Source organism: Pongo pygmaeus, chromosome 13, assembly GCF_028885625.2.
Source record: "Pongo pygmaeus isolate AG05252 chromosome 13, NHGRI_mPonPyg2-v2.0_pri, whole genome shotgun sequence".
Lineage (NCBI taxonomy): Eukaryota > Metazoa > Chordata > Mammalia > Primates > Hominidae > Pongo > Pongo pygmaeus.
The window spans coordinates 84,632,729-84,648,530 of record NC_072386.2 but is presented as its reverse complement, the minus strand read 5'-3'; the positions used below and the strand labels follow the sequence as shown (position 1 = coordinate 84,648,530).

Here is a 15,802-nt window from a genome sequence, read left to right as displayed (position 1 = left end):
CAAGCATTTATGGATGCTAAAATTAGTAGGACAACAGAAAAGGAACAAGATATCTGGACAGTCTCAAAGTATTTCTCCACAACATACTCACTTGAGACCAGGAGTTCAAGACCAGCCTCGCTGAAACCCCATATCTATTATTAAAAAAAAAAAAAAAAAAAAAAAAAAAAAGCCAGTTGTAGTACACGCCTATAGTCCCAGCTACACAGGAGGTCGGGGCAGGAGAATCACTTGAACCCAGGAGGCAGAGGCTGCAGTGAGCTGAGATCTAGTCACTGCACCCCAGCCTGGGCAACAGAGTGAGACTCTCAATCAAAGAATAAAAAAAAAAAAAGCAGACAACAATATGTCCATTCTTCCACAATCAATCTATAGTCAATGCAATCATAATCAAAATTCTTAGCAGATTATTTTGTGGGTATTGAAGAGCTGATTATAAAATATATATATACAGACATAAAAAAGGCTTAGACCAAGGCAATCTTGAGGAAAATGAACCACACTAAGGAATTTATACAAGATATTATGGCTGGGTGCAGTGGCTCACACCTGCAATCCCAGCACTTTGGGAAACTGAGGCAGGCAGATAACCTGAGGTCAGGAGTTCGAGACCAGCCCGGCCAACATGGTGAAACCCAATATCTACTAAAAATACAAAAATTAGCCAGGCATGGTGGTGCACGCCTGTTATTCCAGCTACTCAGGAGAATCACTTGAACCCAGAAGGCGGAGGTTGCAGTGAGCCGAGATCGCACTACTGCACTCCAGCCCGGGTGACAGAGTGAGACTCCACTGCCCCCGCCACAAAAAAAAAATATTACTATAGAAGTTAACACAGGATGGTGTTGGCACAAGGAAATATAGCTCAACACAGTACTAAAAAATTTAGAAACAAACCCATATGTGGACGGTTGTCTCATTTATGACAAAGGTGACACAGTACAGTGGGGAAAGAAGAATTTTTTCAATAAATGATGCTGGTTCAACTATATATTCTTCTGCAACCAAAGTGAATACTGACCCCCTACCAAACACAATGATCTTTTTGGATGATAGGACTACATGAGAACAATAAACCAATTAAGGTTTGTGGTAGAAAAAGTTTTCTTAAACAGGATTTTTTAAAAACACTAACCATAAGGAAAAATAAATTCAACTACATAAAAACTTAAATTCAATTAAAATTAGTGTCATCCAAAGGCATTAAGAGACCAGAAAGGCCCTGGCATTGAAGAATTCAGGTGAAGATGCCGCCATTCTTGAACTCTGAAAGCCAAACTAGAATCTGCAGAGCAGCCTCAGTCTTAAAATTCAAGCTTCTTTTTCCTACTTTTTATTTCAGTGATATTTAGGACACTCTATATTTCATAAGAGTTATGATCTAACTGGCTCTATAAGCCCAAGAATAAAAATCCTTACCACCTAGCAAGAGACCCATAGAACTAGTCAGTAGTAAGACTGAGGTCACATATCGGAAAAAATATACTAACCCAGGGTTATAGACAGGGACCATCCAGCAATAGAGATGTTCCTGGCAAGTAACCATAGTGGTGGGTGACCACTAGCGAAAAGGGCTGAGGAGACCTCAGAAGGTTATCCGGGTTATCTGGGTAGACCTGTGTCTTTTTCCATGCCCGAGGGTCACGACGTCACTATGCAGGGCACACGTGGCTTGGTTCAAAAAGGTCACCTTAATCTTAGTAAATGTAATAAATCATTTTTTAGATCCTGAAATTTATAATAAAAATACTTTACCTACCCTGAAAAAAAAAAAAAAGAGAGAGAGAACAGAAAGGCAATCCCAGGCTGGGCATTCTGGCTCACATCTGTAATCCCAGCACTTTGGGAAGTCAAGGCAGGCAGATCACTTGAGGTCAGGAGTTCAAGATCAGCCTGCCCAACATGGTGAAACCCCATCTCTACTAAAAATACAAAAATTAGCCAGGCTTGGTATTCCAAGCTACTTGGGAGGCTGAGGCAGAAGAACTGCTTCAACCCGGGAGGCGGAGGTTGCAGTGAACCGATATCGCACCACTGCACACTCCAGCCTAGGCAACAAGAGCAAGACTCCATCTCGAAAAAAAAAAAAGGAAGAAAGACAATCCAAGAATAAGGAAAAGATATCAATAATAAGTATATGTGTGCGTATAGAGACAAACGAACGTACACATGAAAAAAATTGTACCCAGAATATATAAAGAACTCCTACAAATAAGAAAAAGGGACACAACCCAATTTTTTAAAAACTGATGAAACACATGAACTGACAACAAGAAGATATTCACATGGCCAATAAATATATGTTATATGTAAAGGGGGTTAACATCATTGGTCGTTAGGAATATGCAAATTAAAACCATAATGTACCTACCAGAATTCAAATTGCTGGTGAAGATATGGAGTCTGCCTGGCTGAAGAGTAAATTGTTTACCCACTCTGGAAAACTTTTAGCACCACATAGTGATGCTGAACACAACCATGCAATTTTACTCCCAGATATATACTCCAAGAAACACGTATACATGTTCACCAAAAAATATATACAAGAAATATTACAACAGCAATATTTGTGATAGGCAAAAACTGGAAACCCAAATGTCCAACACCAGAATGGATTTGTGTCAGTAGACTTCAGGACCATCTCTAAGTTCAGCAATTCGCTAAGAGGATTCCAGGACTCTGAAACTGTTATACTTACAGTTTATTACAGTAAAAGGACACAAAGCAAAATCAGCAAAGGGAAAAGTGACATCAGGCAAAGTCTGGAGGAAGCCAGATGCATGCTTCTAAGGGTCCTCTCCCAGTGGAGTCACACATAAAGCATTTAATTCCTCCAGCAATAAACTGTAACAATGGCCAGGCACAGTGGCTCAAGCACTTTGGGAGTCCGAAGCGGGTGAATCACTTGAGGCCAGGAGTTTGAGACCAGTCTGGCCAACATGGCGAAACCCCATCTCTACTAAAAATACAAAAACTAGCCAGGACTCGGGAGGCTGAGGCAGGAGAATCACTTGAACCCAGGAGGCGGAGCTGCTGTGAGCCGAGATAGCGCAACAGCAGCCAGGCTCTGTCTCGGAGGAAAAGAAAAGAAAAAGAGAAACTATAACAACATTATGTGAAGTGTTGTCTACTATGGAAGCTCACAAAAGCCTAGGAGTCCAGGGTTTTTCTTGGCGGGTGATCTTGAAGGCACACAATGAATGACCAGCTACCAAAGCTCTCTAGTTCATGAGAAGGAAAGGAGGTGTTCACCATAAATAATGCTGTTTGCACAAACTGGAACAGTGAAGTTCAAAGATTCAATCACACAAAACGCAAAATATTCCAAGAGCTCAATTCTGGCCTGTCAACGACCAGTCACAGAAAATGGTCCTCTTGGGAACATGAAAGACTTGAGCAACTCAGGCCTGCTGAATTAATCCTTTCCTGCCCAAGATAACAGAAAATCATATGTGGTTATGTAACAACACACTATACAACAATGAAATGTTGCTACATACAACATGGATTAATCTCATAAACGTACTAAGCCAAAAAAGCCAGACAACAAAGAGTATACATTGTATGATTCCACTTATATAATATTAAACACACAAACACAAAGGCCAAACTGTCATATTAGAAATGTGACAAGGACAGAAATTACTTAGGATTGTTTCTGGGAGTGTGGTATAGTACTGGATATATAAGTGTACTTACTGTATAAAAATTCATCAAGCTGTGTATTTTGTACATCTTTCTGTACACATTATACTTCCACTAAAAGCTTACACAAAAAGGTATCTGGTTCCTATTTTATTTTAGCCATGAGGAAACTTTAGGAAAATATATTATTCTATAGAATCGTATTTTCGTCAGATCAAACTCCTAACACAGCTCAAAATCCTATAATTTTATATTGCGAGGGTAGAACAGCTTTCCTATTTTCTGGTTTTTAGGACAATCAGGGAAATACAGAAATTGAAAAGTGCATAAAGTATTGAGATATCAGCTAATCCACTGGTTTTTCTAACTATGTTACTCAGAAATATTATAGGAACCCTCTAATGGTTTGATCTGAATTTCTTTCATTTATTTACTTTTTAATTTTAATTTTAATTTTTTTGACACAGAGTCTCACTCTGCTGCTCAGGCTAGAGTGCAGTGGCGTGATCTTGGCTGACCACAATCACTGCCTCCTGGGTTCAAGCGATTCTCCTTTCTCAGCCTCCCGAGTAGCTGGGACTACAGGCGCGTGCCACCATGCCTGGCTACTTTTTGTATCTTTAGTAGAGACGGAGATTCACTATGTTGGCCAGGCTAATCTCGAACTCCTGACCTCGTGATCTGCCCACCTCAGCCTCCCAAAGTGCTGAGATTACAGGTGTGAGCCACCACGCCTGGCCTTGAATTTAAAAAAAAAAAAGAAAGTATTATAAACCCAATGTCTACAAGAAAAAAAAAATTGTCAGACTTCTCACATTTGACACGACAGTATAAAAAGATTAACAAATTATCTTTCAGTACAGCTGTATAGACCTATTTCAGTGCTTTGGAATTCAACCAAAGGCATAAAACAAACTGGGAGCATTTATTTATTAAGTTACTGAACTTCAGGCAGAAACGGTGGTTTTCAGTTTTGAGCTGCTACCAGACTCCTGCCCCTCTCCCAATCCCAGCTCTGTGGGTATTAGTTTAAGCAGGGCATGCTGCTGCCTGAGAGGACTCACTGGATTTGGAGTGTTGTCAAGTTAACAGGGCAAACACGGAAGACTAGTGGCAGACTGGTGGACTAAGCCAGGGATATAACAGGTAGTTGTAGGAGGTGAGACAGCCACAAGAGGCTTGAAAAGCTCTCCCCTAATCAGTTGACTCTAGACAATATACATCCTTGGCCACTCATACATCCTCGGCCATCAGAAACTGCACATACAGAGATTTCAAGAGAATCTGGCAGAGAGCAAAAGCCAGGGAAGAACTAAACATGGCCTCAAGTAAGAATGCACTTCCAGCTCACATACAGATCCATTAGTAGAGAGCTGAAAGTTTACTGGCTCGAGGTGTTTAACTATAATCTGTTACCAATCTGGCTGATCCCTAAATAATGGAGACAGAGAACCCAAGAAAGCCAAGCTTAAAAATAAAAATAAAAATAAAAACTGAAAAGAGACATCAGCAGCTGCATACTGTAGAGACTTCACAGATTTAGTCCAAGCAAGTTACTAAACAAGCAAAACAAAAACAACCTTCAAGGTGAGAAAAAAATCAAAATCCATGGCCAAGTGTAGTGGCACATGCCTGTAATCCCAATGCTTTGGGAAGCTGAGGTGGGAAGACTGTCTGAGGCGAGGAGGAGTTCAAGACCAGCCTGGACAACATAGCAAGACCCCATCTCTAAAATAAAAACAAAAGGCCGGGTGCAGTGGCTCACGCCAGTAATCCCAGCACTTTGGGAGGCCGAGGCAGGCGGATCATGAGGTCAGGAGATCCAGACCATCCTGGTTAACACGGTGAAACCCCGTCTCTACTAAAAATACGAAAAAAAAAAAAAAAAAAAGAGCCAGGCATGGTGGCAGGCACCTATAATCCCAGCTACTCGGGAGGCTGAGGCAGGAGAATCGCTCGAACCCAGGAGGCAGAAGTTGCAGTGAGCCAAGATCGCACCACTGCACTCCAGCCTGGGCAACAGAGAGAGACTCTGTCTCAAAAAAAAAAAAAAAAGTTAAAGCTTTAGCCAAGCGTGGTGGTACACAACTGTAGTCTTAGCTACTCAGGAGGCTGAAGCAGGACAATTGCTTGAGCCCAGAAGTTTGACGTTGCAGTGAGCTATTATTGTGCCACTATATTTCAGTCTAGGCAACAGGGTGAGACCCTGTCTCTTAAAAAAAAAGTCCAAAATTGCAAAACTATATTATCTAAATATACAGGTTTTAACAAAAAATGATTGCAATATGCAAAGAAACAAGAATGTATAACTCACTCAGGTAAAAAAGGGAGTCAACAGAAAGAGTCTCTGAGTGTTCCCAGATGTTGAATATAGCAGACGAAAACTTCAAAGCAGATACTATAAATATGTTCAAAGAACTAAACGAATCCATGTTTAAAGAATTAGAGGAGACCAAATGTGGTGGCTCACACCTGTAATCCCCAGCACTTTTGGAGACCAAGGCAAGAGGACTGCCTGAGCCCAGGAGTTTGAGACCAGCCTAGACAACATAGCGAGACCCCACCTCGTAAAAAAAAAAAAAAAAAAAGAATTAAAGTATGGGCCAGGTGTGGTGGCTTACGCCTATAATCTCAGCACTTTGGGAGGCCAAGGCAGGCAGATCACTTGAGGTCAGGAGTTCGAGACCAGCTTGGCCAACATGGTGAAACCCTGTCTCTACTAAAAATACAAAAATTAGTCGGGCGTGGTGGCACACACCTATAGTCCCAGCTACTCGGGAGGCTGAGAATCGCTTGAAACCAGGTGGAGGTTGCAGTGAGCCGAGATCATGCCACTGCACTCCAGCCTGAGTGACAGAGAAAGACTGCGTCTCCAAAAAAAAAAGCATGTTAATTACTCAGTGAATAGGAAATTTCAAATAGAATATAAAAATTATAAAAAAGAAATGTGGAAATGCTGCAGTTAAAAATTTGGTAATCAAAATCAACAATCCACTAAAGTGACAACACAGACAATTTAAGAAGAACAAAGAAAGAAACAAACCTTGAAGACAAATAAATAGAAATTATTCAAACAAAAGCATAGAAAACATTGGCAAAAAAATAAAAATAAAAATAAAATAAACAGCTCCTCAGAGATGTATGAGACATTATCAAGTGTAAAACACTTACCTATGACCGGGCGCAGTGGCTCATGCCTGTAATCCCAGCACTCTGGGAGGCCGAGGCGGGCGGATCAGGAGGTCAGGAGTTCGAGACCAGCCTGGCCAACATGGTGAAACCCCCCGTCTCTAATAAAAATACAAAAATTAGCCGGGCATGGTGGCACACGCCTGTAATTCCAGCTACTCGGGAGACTGAGGCAGGAGAATTGCTTGAACCCAGGAGGCAGAGGTTGCAGTGAGCTATCACGCCACTGAACTCTAGCCTGGGTGACAGAGCAAGACTCTGTCAGGGGGGTGGGGCGGGAACTTACCTATAATGAGAGTCTCAAAAGGAGTAAAGGGACAGTAAAAATATTTGAAGAAATAATGTTCAAAAACTTCCCAAACGTGATGAAAAGCATTAATCTACGGAAACAAGAAGCTCAACAAACCCCAAGTAAAATAAACAAAAAAGACATTCACACCTACACACATTATAGCATAGTCAAACTATCACAGAGTTGGGCTTTTTTTTTTTTGGAGAAAGAGTTTTGCACTCGTTGCCCAGGCTGGAGTGCAATGACACGATCTTGGCTCACTGCAACCTCCATCTCCCAGGTTCAAGCAATTCTCCTGCCTTAGCCTTCCGAGTAGCTGGGATTACAGGCGTGCACCACCACGCCCAGTTAATTTTGTATTTTTAGTACAGACGGGGTTTCACCATGTTGGTCAAGGTGGTCTCAAACTCCCATCCTCAAGTGATCCACCTGCCTCAGCCTCCCAAAGTGCTGGGATTACAGGCGTGAGCCTCCGCGCCCGGCCTAAAGTTTCATTTTTAAAAGATGAAATGAGTTTTAGAGATGGATGGTGGTGACAGATACCCAACATAATGAAATGTATCTAATACTACTGAACTGTATACTTCAAAACAGTGAAAATGGTATGTGTATTTTACCATAATTTTTTTAAATGGAAAAAAAAGTGGGTTGGTTTATCTATATTCATATTAAAAATGTGTCCTGAACAAACACATGTGTTTGTTCAAAGAATATATTTATTAAGCACCGACTATATCCCAGGCAGCACTATGCAAACAGTGAGGAAAATTAGAATCTCATGAAACTCAAAATGGGACTAATTATCCTCATTAACTAATAACTAATAACCTACTATAGGTTTCCTACTATGAAGGAAAAACTACTGCAATAAGAAAAAAAGAAGGATTAAGGATGCAGGCAATTTTTAAGTCCTGTGTTCCACCCAAGTTATAATTTTAATTAATCAAACTGTATTTTTTTTTTTTTTTCCGAGATGGAGTTTTACTCTTGTTGTCCAGGCTGGAGTGCAATGGCACGATCTCAGCTCACTGCAACCTCCACCTTCTGGGTTCAAGCAATTCTCCTGCCTCAGAATCCTGAGTAGCTGGGATTACAGGCATGCGCCACCATGCCCAGCTAATTTTGTATTTTTAGTAGAGACAGGGTTTCTCCATGTTGGTCAGGCTGGTCTCGAACTCCCGACCTCAGGTGATCCACCAGCCTTGGCCTCCCAAAGTGCTGGGATTACAGGCGTGAGCCACCGCACCAGGCCTCAAACTGTATTTTAAATGTGCCAGAAGAATTAAAAACTTTAAAAGGTTCATAGCAAAGTCTTACATAAGGCTAACAGGCTAACAGCCACCCTCTAAAGTTCTCTGCTGTCTAAACCTTATTTAAGAACAAAGATTATCCATACCCAGAGGGATTCTTTAGTAAGGCAAAATGATGATTAGGAAGAGTTAAGCTCCAATTTTTTTTTTTTTTAATTTTCGTTTTTTTAGAGATGGGGTCTTGCTATGTTGCGCAGGCTAGACTTGAACTCCTGAGCTCAAGCAATCCTCCTGCCTCAGCTTGCTGAATAGCTGGGCCTAAAGGCATATGCTACTGTGCCCGGCCCATCAATAATTTTTAAAGAATAATTAAGACAACTGAAACTTAACTCCAATTTAAAATATTTTATTAAAATTAAGCATTAAATAGTTGTAAGCCACCTAAGATCTGCCCCCGTCATCTTTTCTTTGGCATCTCTCTTCCTTCTAACCACATCATAGATGAAACATACAAGTTCTTGCTAAGATATTCAATACCACCTCAGAAGAAATGGCTATAGATAAGCTACGAAAAACTGAAATTTAGACATTCCTACAATTATTACTCATTGTTACAAAGTACTCACCAATCTGCTATTTACTATGTTCTTAAGTCAAAGACCATTAACATCCTCCTAAAGAAGTTACAGACTTCAACAATGCTCTGCAATTTCCTGTAGGACAGGACCCTATGAGTCTGTGGCCTGTTATGAACCCAGCCACACAGAGCAGCAGGCGAGCAAGCATTACCACCTGAGTTCTGCCTCCTGTCAGATCAGCAGCGGCATTAGATTCTCATAGGGGTGCGAACTCTGCTCTGAACTGTGCATGTGAGGAATCTAAGTTGCGCTCATTATGAGAATCTAACTAATGCCTGATGGTCTAAGGTGGAACAGTTTCATCCTGAAACCATCCCCCAACCAACCCAATTCTGTGGAAAAATTGTCTTCCACGAAACCAGTCCCTAGTGCTAAAAAAAGGTTGGGAATTGCTGCTGTAGAGTATCTTAAAGATCTTCCTAAACATACACAGTTCATTTGTATAACAGCACCCCCAAGTCTACTTCAATAGAAGTGCAGTACTACCCAGGAATATTTAAAGAGGTGTTTTGTGTTACATGTGATTCAGAAAGCACAATGGAAAAAAAAAAAAATGAAACAAGCTGTTTGAAATCATTATCAAGAGCTACTCCCAAACACCAAACACGTATCTAGACATACACAGTGATACATGCCTAAGAACTTATCTCTTTCTCTTACAAAACACAAACCCAGTTCAGCAATACTTACAGTCAACATTGGAGTTGTCAATAGGCCCCACGCAAAGAATTCAAGGAAGATGACAATAGCAGCATGGTACACACTTGGTCGGCCAAAGCCTTGTAGCTAAAAAAGAAAGTTATTATGAAAATTAGCAAAGAAATATAAGAAATCTATTATCTTAAAATGGTATAGAAAAAAATGTGTAAAATAAATTTAGGGCCTACCTCTGTCATTTAAAATAAAACTTCATTCTGTGTTATCCCTGATGCCTTCACTTCCCTAATAAGGGAAGGTGCTAAGATTATAGACCTTCAGTTGGGCACAGTGGCTCAAGCCTGTAATCTCAGCACTTTGGGAGGCCAAGGCGGGCAGATCACAAGGTCAGGAGTTCAAGACCAGCATGGTTAACATAGTGAAACCCCACCTCTACTAAAAAATACAAAAATTAGCCAGGCATGGTGGCGGGCTACTTGGTCCCAGCTACTTGGGAGGCTGAGGCAGGAGAATTGCTTGAACCCGGGTGCCGGAGGTTGCAGTGAGCCGAAATCCCGCCACTGCACTCCAACCTGGGCGACATAGCAAGACTCTATCTGGAAAAAAAAGATTATAGACTTTCGATCTGTCCCACCGATGCAAATCACTGGAGCTTTAGTAGAAAATCAACTGGATCTTCAAGAGACTAAGGTTCCAGGATCTGACTGCTCTGTCCCTTACGAATTATGTGTTCCTTAGCAACTTAACTTCTCTAGGGCTGAAGTTTCTTTACCTACATAATAAGAGAGATGGGTATGGGTATCACATGCTCAAAGGCCTGAGGGACAGCTCGGATGACTTTAAATCAGTATGGAATATCTTGAGATATCCCAATTCCAGAGATGTTTTGAAGCAGAGGATGAAAAGTGTGCAATAATGTCTTTGCACGCTCTTATTTATCATCTCTCCCACTGATTACTGCAATGACCTGTTAACCCTGCCTTGACTCGTTTTCCCTGTCCCCTCCAAACTTGTGGTGACATTACACTCAGAGTGAACTTTTTAAAAATACAAATCTTATTCCATCCTCCTGTGGAAAACTGCAAAAACAAAGAACTGCAAAAACAAAGAGCTACAAATTGCTCTCATCCCTGTACACACACATTTTCACAATATGACTTTGCTGCCAATTCCATCAAAAGGTTCAGTCTGTTTCTCCATGTCCCTAGATCAAAGCTGGTTTGACAACTTCCTCTAACCAACAGTCAGGTGAAGTGAAAACATGGATTTCTGAACCTAGATTGCCAAAGATCTTCAAGACTACCACAAGGAGAAATATCTTCCTGCCACAGGCATATGAGAGGATAAGAAACTCTCCCTATCAAAGCCTCACAGACAAACCAGTTAACAGCCATCACCAACCGTCAGACATAAGAGCAAGGCCATCTTAGACGACCCAGTTACAATCAAGCCTGCAGGTGACTGCAGAAGCATGAGACACAACGAGAGAAATCAGTGAAGAACTCTCGCTGAGTTCCACTCAAACCATTAACCCAAAGAATTGTAATAAATGGTTGTTGTTTTAAGCCATTAAGTATTAGGGTTGTTTCTTAATTAGCTTTTTTTTTTTTTTTTTTTTTTTTTGAGATGAAGTCTCGCTTTGTTGCCCAGGCTGGAGTGCAGTGGCGTGATCTCAGCTTACTGCAAAGTGCTGGGATTACAGGTATGAGCCCCCATACCCGGCCCACATTCTTTTTAATAGCTAACTACTCAGTATCTCATTGTATGAATGTGCCATATGCCATAATTTTAACCAATCGAATATTGATAGGGGTACATGGAATTTTCACTTATTTAAAACTGCTGCAATTAACTTTTTAGATTCTGAAATAATATTAAACCTACAGAAAAGTTGCAAAAACCAAGAGTTCCTGTATATCCTTCACCCAGCTTCCCCAAATGTTAAAATCTTCTATAACCATGGTATAATTATCTAAACCAGGAAATTAGCATTGCAACAAAACTTTAATCTACATACCTTATTTGAATTTTGCCATTTTTCCCATTTTCTTTTTCTGGTTCAGAATCTAATCAAAGATTTAACACCGCATTTAGTTCTCACATTTCTTTAGGCTCTTCCAATCTAAGTCAGTTCCCAAGACTTTCATTTTTTTACTTTCATGATCTTGATACTTTCAGGGAATACTAGTATACTCTTCACCAATAATTTTATAGAGTATCCCTCAATTTCAATTAATCTAATATTCTCTCATGATTAGATTGAGGTTATGCATTTTATTTTTAAAAAATATGTCACATTTCATAAAATTCACCATTTTCAAGTGCACACAAGTCAGCGGTTTTTAGAATATTCACAAGATTATACAACCATCACCACTATCTAACTCCAGAACATGTTTATCACCCCCCAAAAGAAGCCCTACACCTATTAGGAGACATTCTTCATTTCCTTCTCCCCCTACTTCCCCTCAGAACCACTAATCTACTTTCTGTCTCTATGGATTTGCCTATTCTGGGATCATACATAAATAGAATGCATAAATGGAATCACACCACATGTAGCCTTTTGTGTCTAGCTTCTTCCAATCAGCATATTTTCAAGGTTCATCCATGTTGTAGCATGTGTCAGTATTTCATTAAATTTTATAGCTAAATGATATTCCACTGCATCAATATACTGCATTTTGTTTATCCATTCATCAGTTCATAGACACTTGGGTCGTTTCCATCTTTGGCTATTATGAATAATGCTGCTATAAACATTGATGTACAAGTTTTTGTATGAACATGTTTCCAGTTCCCTTGGCTATACACATAAGGGTGAAAATGGTGGGACTATTAATATCCTTTTATTAGCATTCTAGGATAAATTTCTAGAAGTGAAGTTGCAGGGCCAAAGAATATACACATTTTAATTTACAATCCAATTATAATTTAAAAGTTTCACTAATTATGAGTCAAAAAAATACTTCATCTTATGTCACCTAATCAACTAATATCTCTAACATATAAAAAGCTTCTAAAAATGTTAAGAAAAAGACTAACAGCCCAATAAAAAGATTGGCAAGAAATATGAACCAGTTCACTGAAATCAAATGTCCCTTCAGTAGCCTCATTTGTATTAAGAAAAATGCAAAATTAAGCTAAATTCAAACACAAGTTCTCAGTATCAGACATTAAAAATTCAAAAATTCAAACGTTTGTAAACTTCTATTGATGATGCAATTGAAAAGAAACACAAACTGCAAATAGAAATGGTACACCACTATGGAAGAAAATGCAGCAACATCTAGACAAATTACATATTTACCCTTTGAAGCAACAATTCTACTTTATCCCTAAACTATGAGGTACCATATGCACAAAGCTAAAACACTGTAACAGCAAAAATTAACTCTGGGCCAGAGGAAGTGGCTCACACCTATAATCACAGCACTTTGGGAGGCTGAGGCAGGCGGATCACTTGAGGTCAGGAGTTCATGACAAGCCTGGCCATCATGGTGAAACCCCATCTCTACTAAAAATACAAAAATTAGCAAGGCTTGGTGGCGGGTGCCTGTAATCCCAGCTACTAGGGAGGCTGAGGTAGGAGAATGGCTTGAACCTGGGAGGAGGAGGTTGCAGTAAGCCAAGATCACGCCACTGACTCCAGCCTGGGCAACAAGCGCGAAACTCTGTCTCAAAAAAAAAAATCGGCCAACAAATGAAGAAAGGAATAATTAACTTAGAATCCTGCCACTTCACAGCCTTACTGAAATAGTGAATCTAGGCCATGACCATTAATGGCCACTGAAATCACTGGGTAAAAGCTGACAAGGTACAAGGGAATAATCAAACTGAAAACACCTGAAACCTGATCAATCATAACATCACAGACAGAGACCATTTGCCACATGATGTAATACAATAAAAAAATACCACCACTTAAGAAGTATTCTTTGAAAAAACAAAATGAAACAAAAAACCTGGATTCAATGCAGTCAAGACATAAACCAGTATACAGAAAATGCAGGTAAAACAAGATTGGCCTTGTTGCAGTAGGGTGATGAATATGGGGAGGTATTCCTAATAATATGTAAAGGTAACCACAAAAAAGCTTTAAACAGATTGCTAAAAAGAAAAGAACTTACAGTCTCATTAACAATTAAAAAAAAGAACAACTTACAGTCTCATTAACAATTTTGGGGGATACCTGTCCCGCCATATCCTAAGACTGCACAATAATTTTTACATTTTTTGCCAGGTGCGGTGGCTCATGCCTGTAATCCCAGCACTTTGGGAGGCCGAGGCAGGCATTTTGGGACCAGCCTGGCCAACACGGCAAAAACCCATCTGTACTAAAAATACAAAAATTAGCCAGGCGTGACGGCAAGTGCCTGTAATCCTAGCTGCTCAGGAGGCTGAGGCAGGAGAACCACTGGAACCCAGGAGGCAGAGGCTGCAGTGAGCCAAGATCACACTACTGCACTCCAGCCTGGGGGACAGAGTAAGACTCCATCTCAAATAATAATAATTTTAAAATTTTTGCTAATTTGATTTTTTTAATGGTTATCTAATTTTATTTTGTATTTCCCTTACTCCCAATGAAGCTGAGCTTCTTTCCTATGATTAGGAATTTGCATTTCTTTTTCTGTGAACTGCCTATTCATCTTCTGTCAATTTTTTATTGGTGACTTTAATCTTTCATATTGATTTATAGGACCCCTTTAGAATCAATATTAAAAATATTTATACAATGCAACATCAAATTATCATTCTCAGCCAGGAGTGGTGGTGTGCACCTGTAGTCCCAGCTACTTGGAAGGATCACCTGAGCCTAGGAGTTCAAATCCAGCCTGGGCAACACAGCAAGAACCCCATCTCTTAGGGGGGGAAAAAAATAGGCCCAGTGCAGTAGCTCATGCCAGTAATCCTAGCACTTTGTGAGGCTCAGGCGGCAGGTGGGAGATTTACTTGAGGCTAGGAGTTCAAGACCAGTATAGACAACATAGTGAGACTCGATCTCTCCAAAAAATTAAAAAATTAACCAGGCATGGTGACATGTGTCTGTAGTACCACCTCCTCAGGAGACTGAGGCAGGAAGATCGCTGGAGCGCAGGAGTTTAAGGCTACAATGAGCTATGACTGCACCACTGCACTCTAGCCTAGGCCACAAAGTGAGACTCCAGTCTCGTTTAGGAAAAAAAAAAAAAGCCATCATCCTCACCTACCGGCATCAATACTCTCTAAAAATAAAAGGCACAAATACACAAATCAACAATAGCTGGAGACTTCAATACCCATTTTCAGTAACTGATAGAACAAATAGAAGATCAGCAAGAAATAGAAGACTTCAGTAACACTGTACACTAACTAAACCTAACAGACATTTATTGAACACTCTTCCCAACAAGATATAAATCCTCATGTGCACATAAGAAGACTGTAAAACAAGTCTGAATAAATTTAAAAGGAGTTAGTTTATACAAACTATGTTCTTGACCACACAGAATGAAATTAGACATCATTAACATAAGAAAACTTGGAAAATTCATGAATATTAAAATATTAAAACATACTCCTAAATAACAGATACAAGAAATCACAAGGAAAGTTACAAAACTTTCATTTGAACAAAAATGAAAATGCAACACACCAGTTGAATGCAGCTTAAAGCAGCGCTTAACAGGAAGTGTACAGCTGTAGATGTGTGGTTATAAAAGATCTCAAATCAATAATTTAACTTTCCACCGTAAGAAACTAGAAGAGTGCAAACTAAACTCAAAGCAAGGAAAGAAGGTAAGATCAGAGCAGATACAAACGTGATACAGAACAGAAAAGCAATACAGAAAAATCGACAAAATCAGGCCAGGTGCAGTGTGAGCCTAGCACTTTGGGAGGTCAAGGCGGGCAGAACACTTGAACCCAGGAGTTAAGACCAGCTTGGGCAACATGGTGAAATCCTGTCTCTACTAAAAATACAAAAAAGAAAAAGTTTACCCAAGCATGGTGGCACATACACCTATAGTCCCAGCTATTTGGGAGGCTGCAGTGGGAGGATTGCCTGAGTTCAGGAAGTTGAGGGTGCAATGAGCCATCATCATACCACTGTACTCCAGTCTGGGAGAAGGGAGTGAAACCTTGCCTTAAAA

The 15,802-nt window shown here is 40.1% G+C and overlaps 1 protein-coding gene across 2 annotated transcripts in view; it reads right to left on the bottom strand.

The window, feature by feature from the left end:
- The window catches only part of MFSD14B (major facilitator superfamily domain containing 14B), an 81,727-nt gene that overhangs the window by 35,884 nt on the left and 30,041 nt on the right, over positions 1–15,802 (bottom strand). For both annotated transcript variants that reach the window (XM_054501540.2, XM_063649698.1), the window contains exon 2: positions 9,705–9,800. In XM_054501540.2, the coding sequence (XP_054357515.1) occupies positions 9,705–9,800 (96 nt within the window). The remainder of the gene's footprint in view (positions 1–9,704; positions 9,801–15,802) is intronic.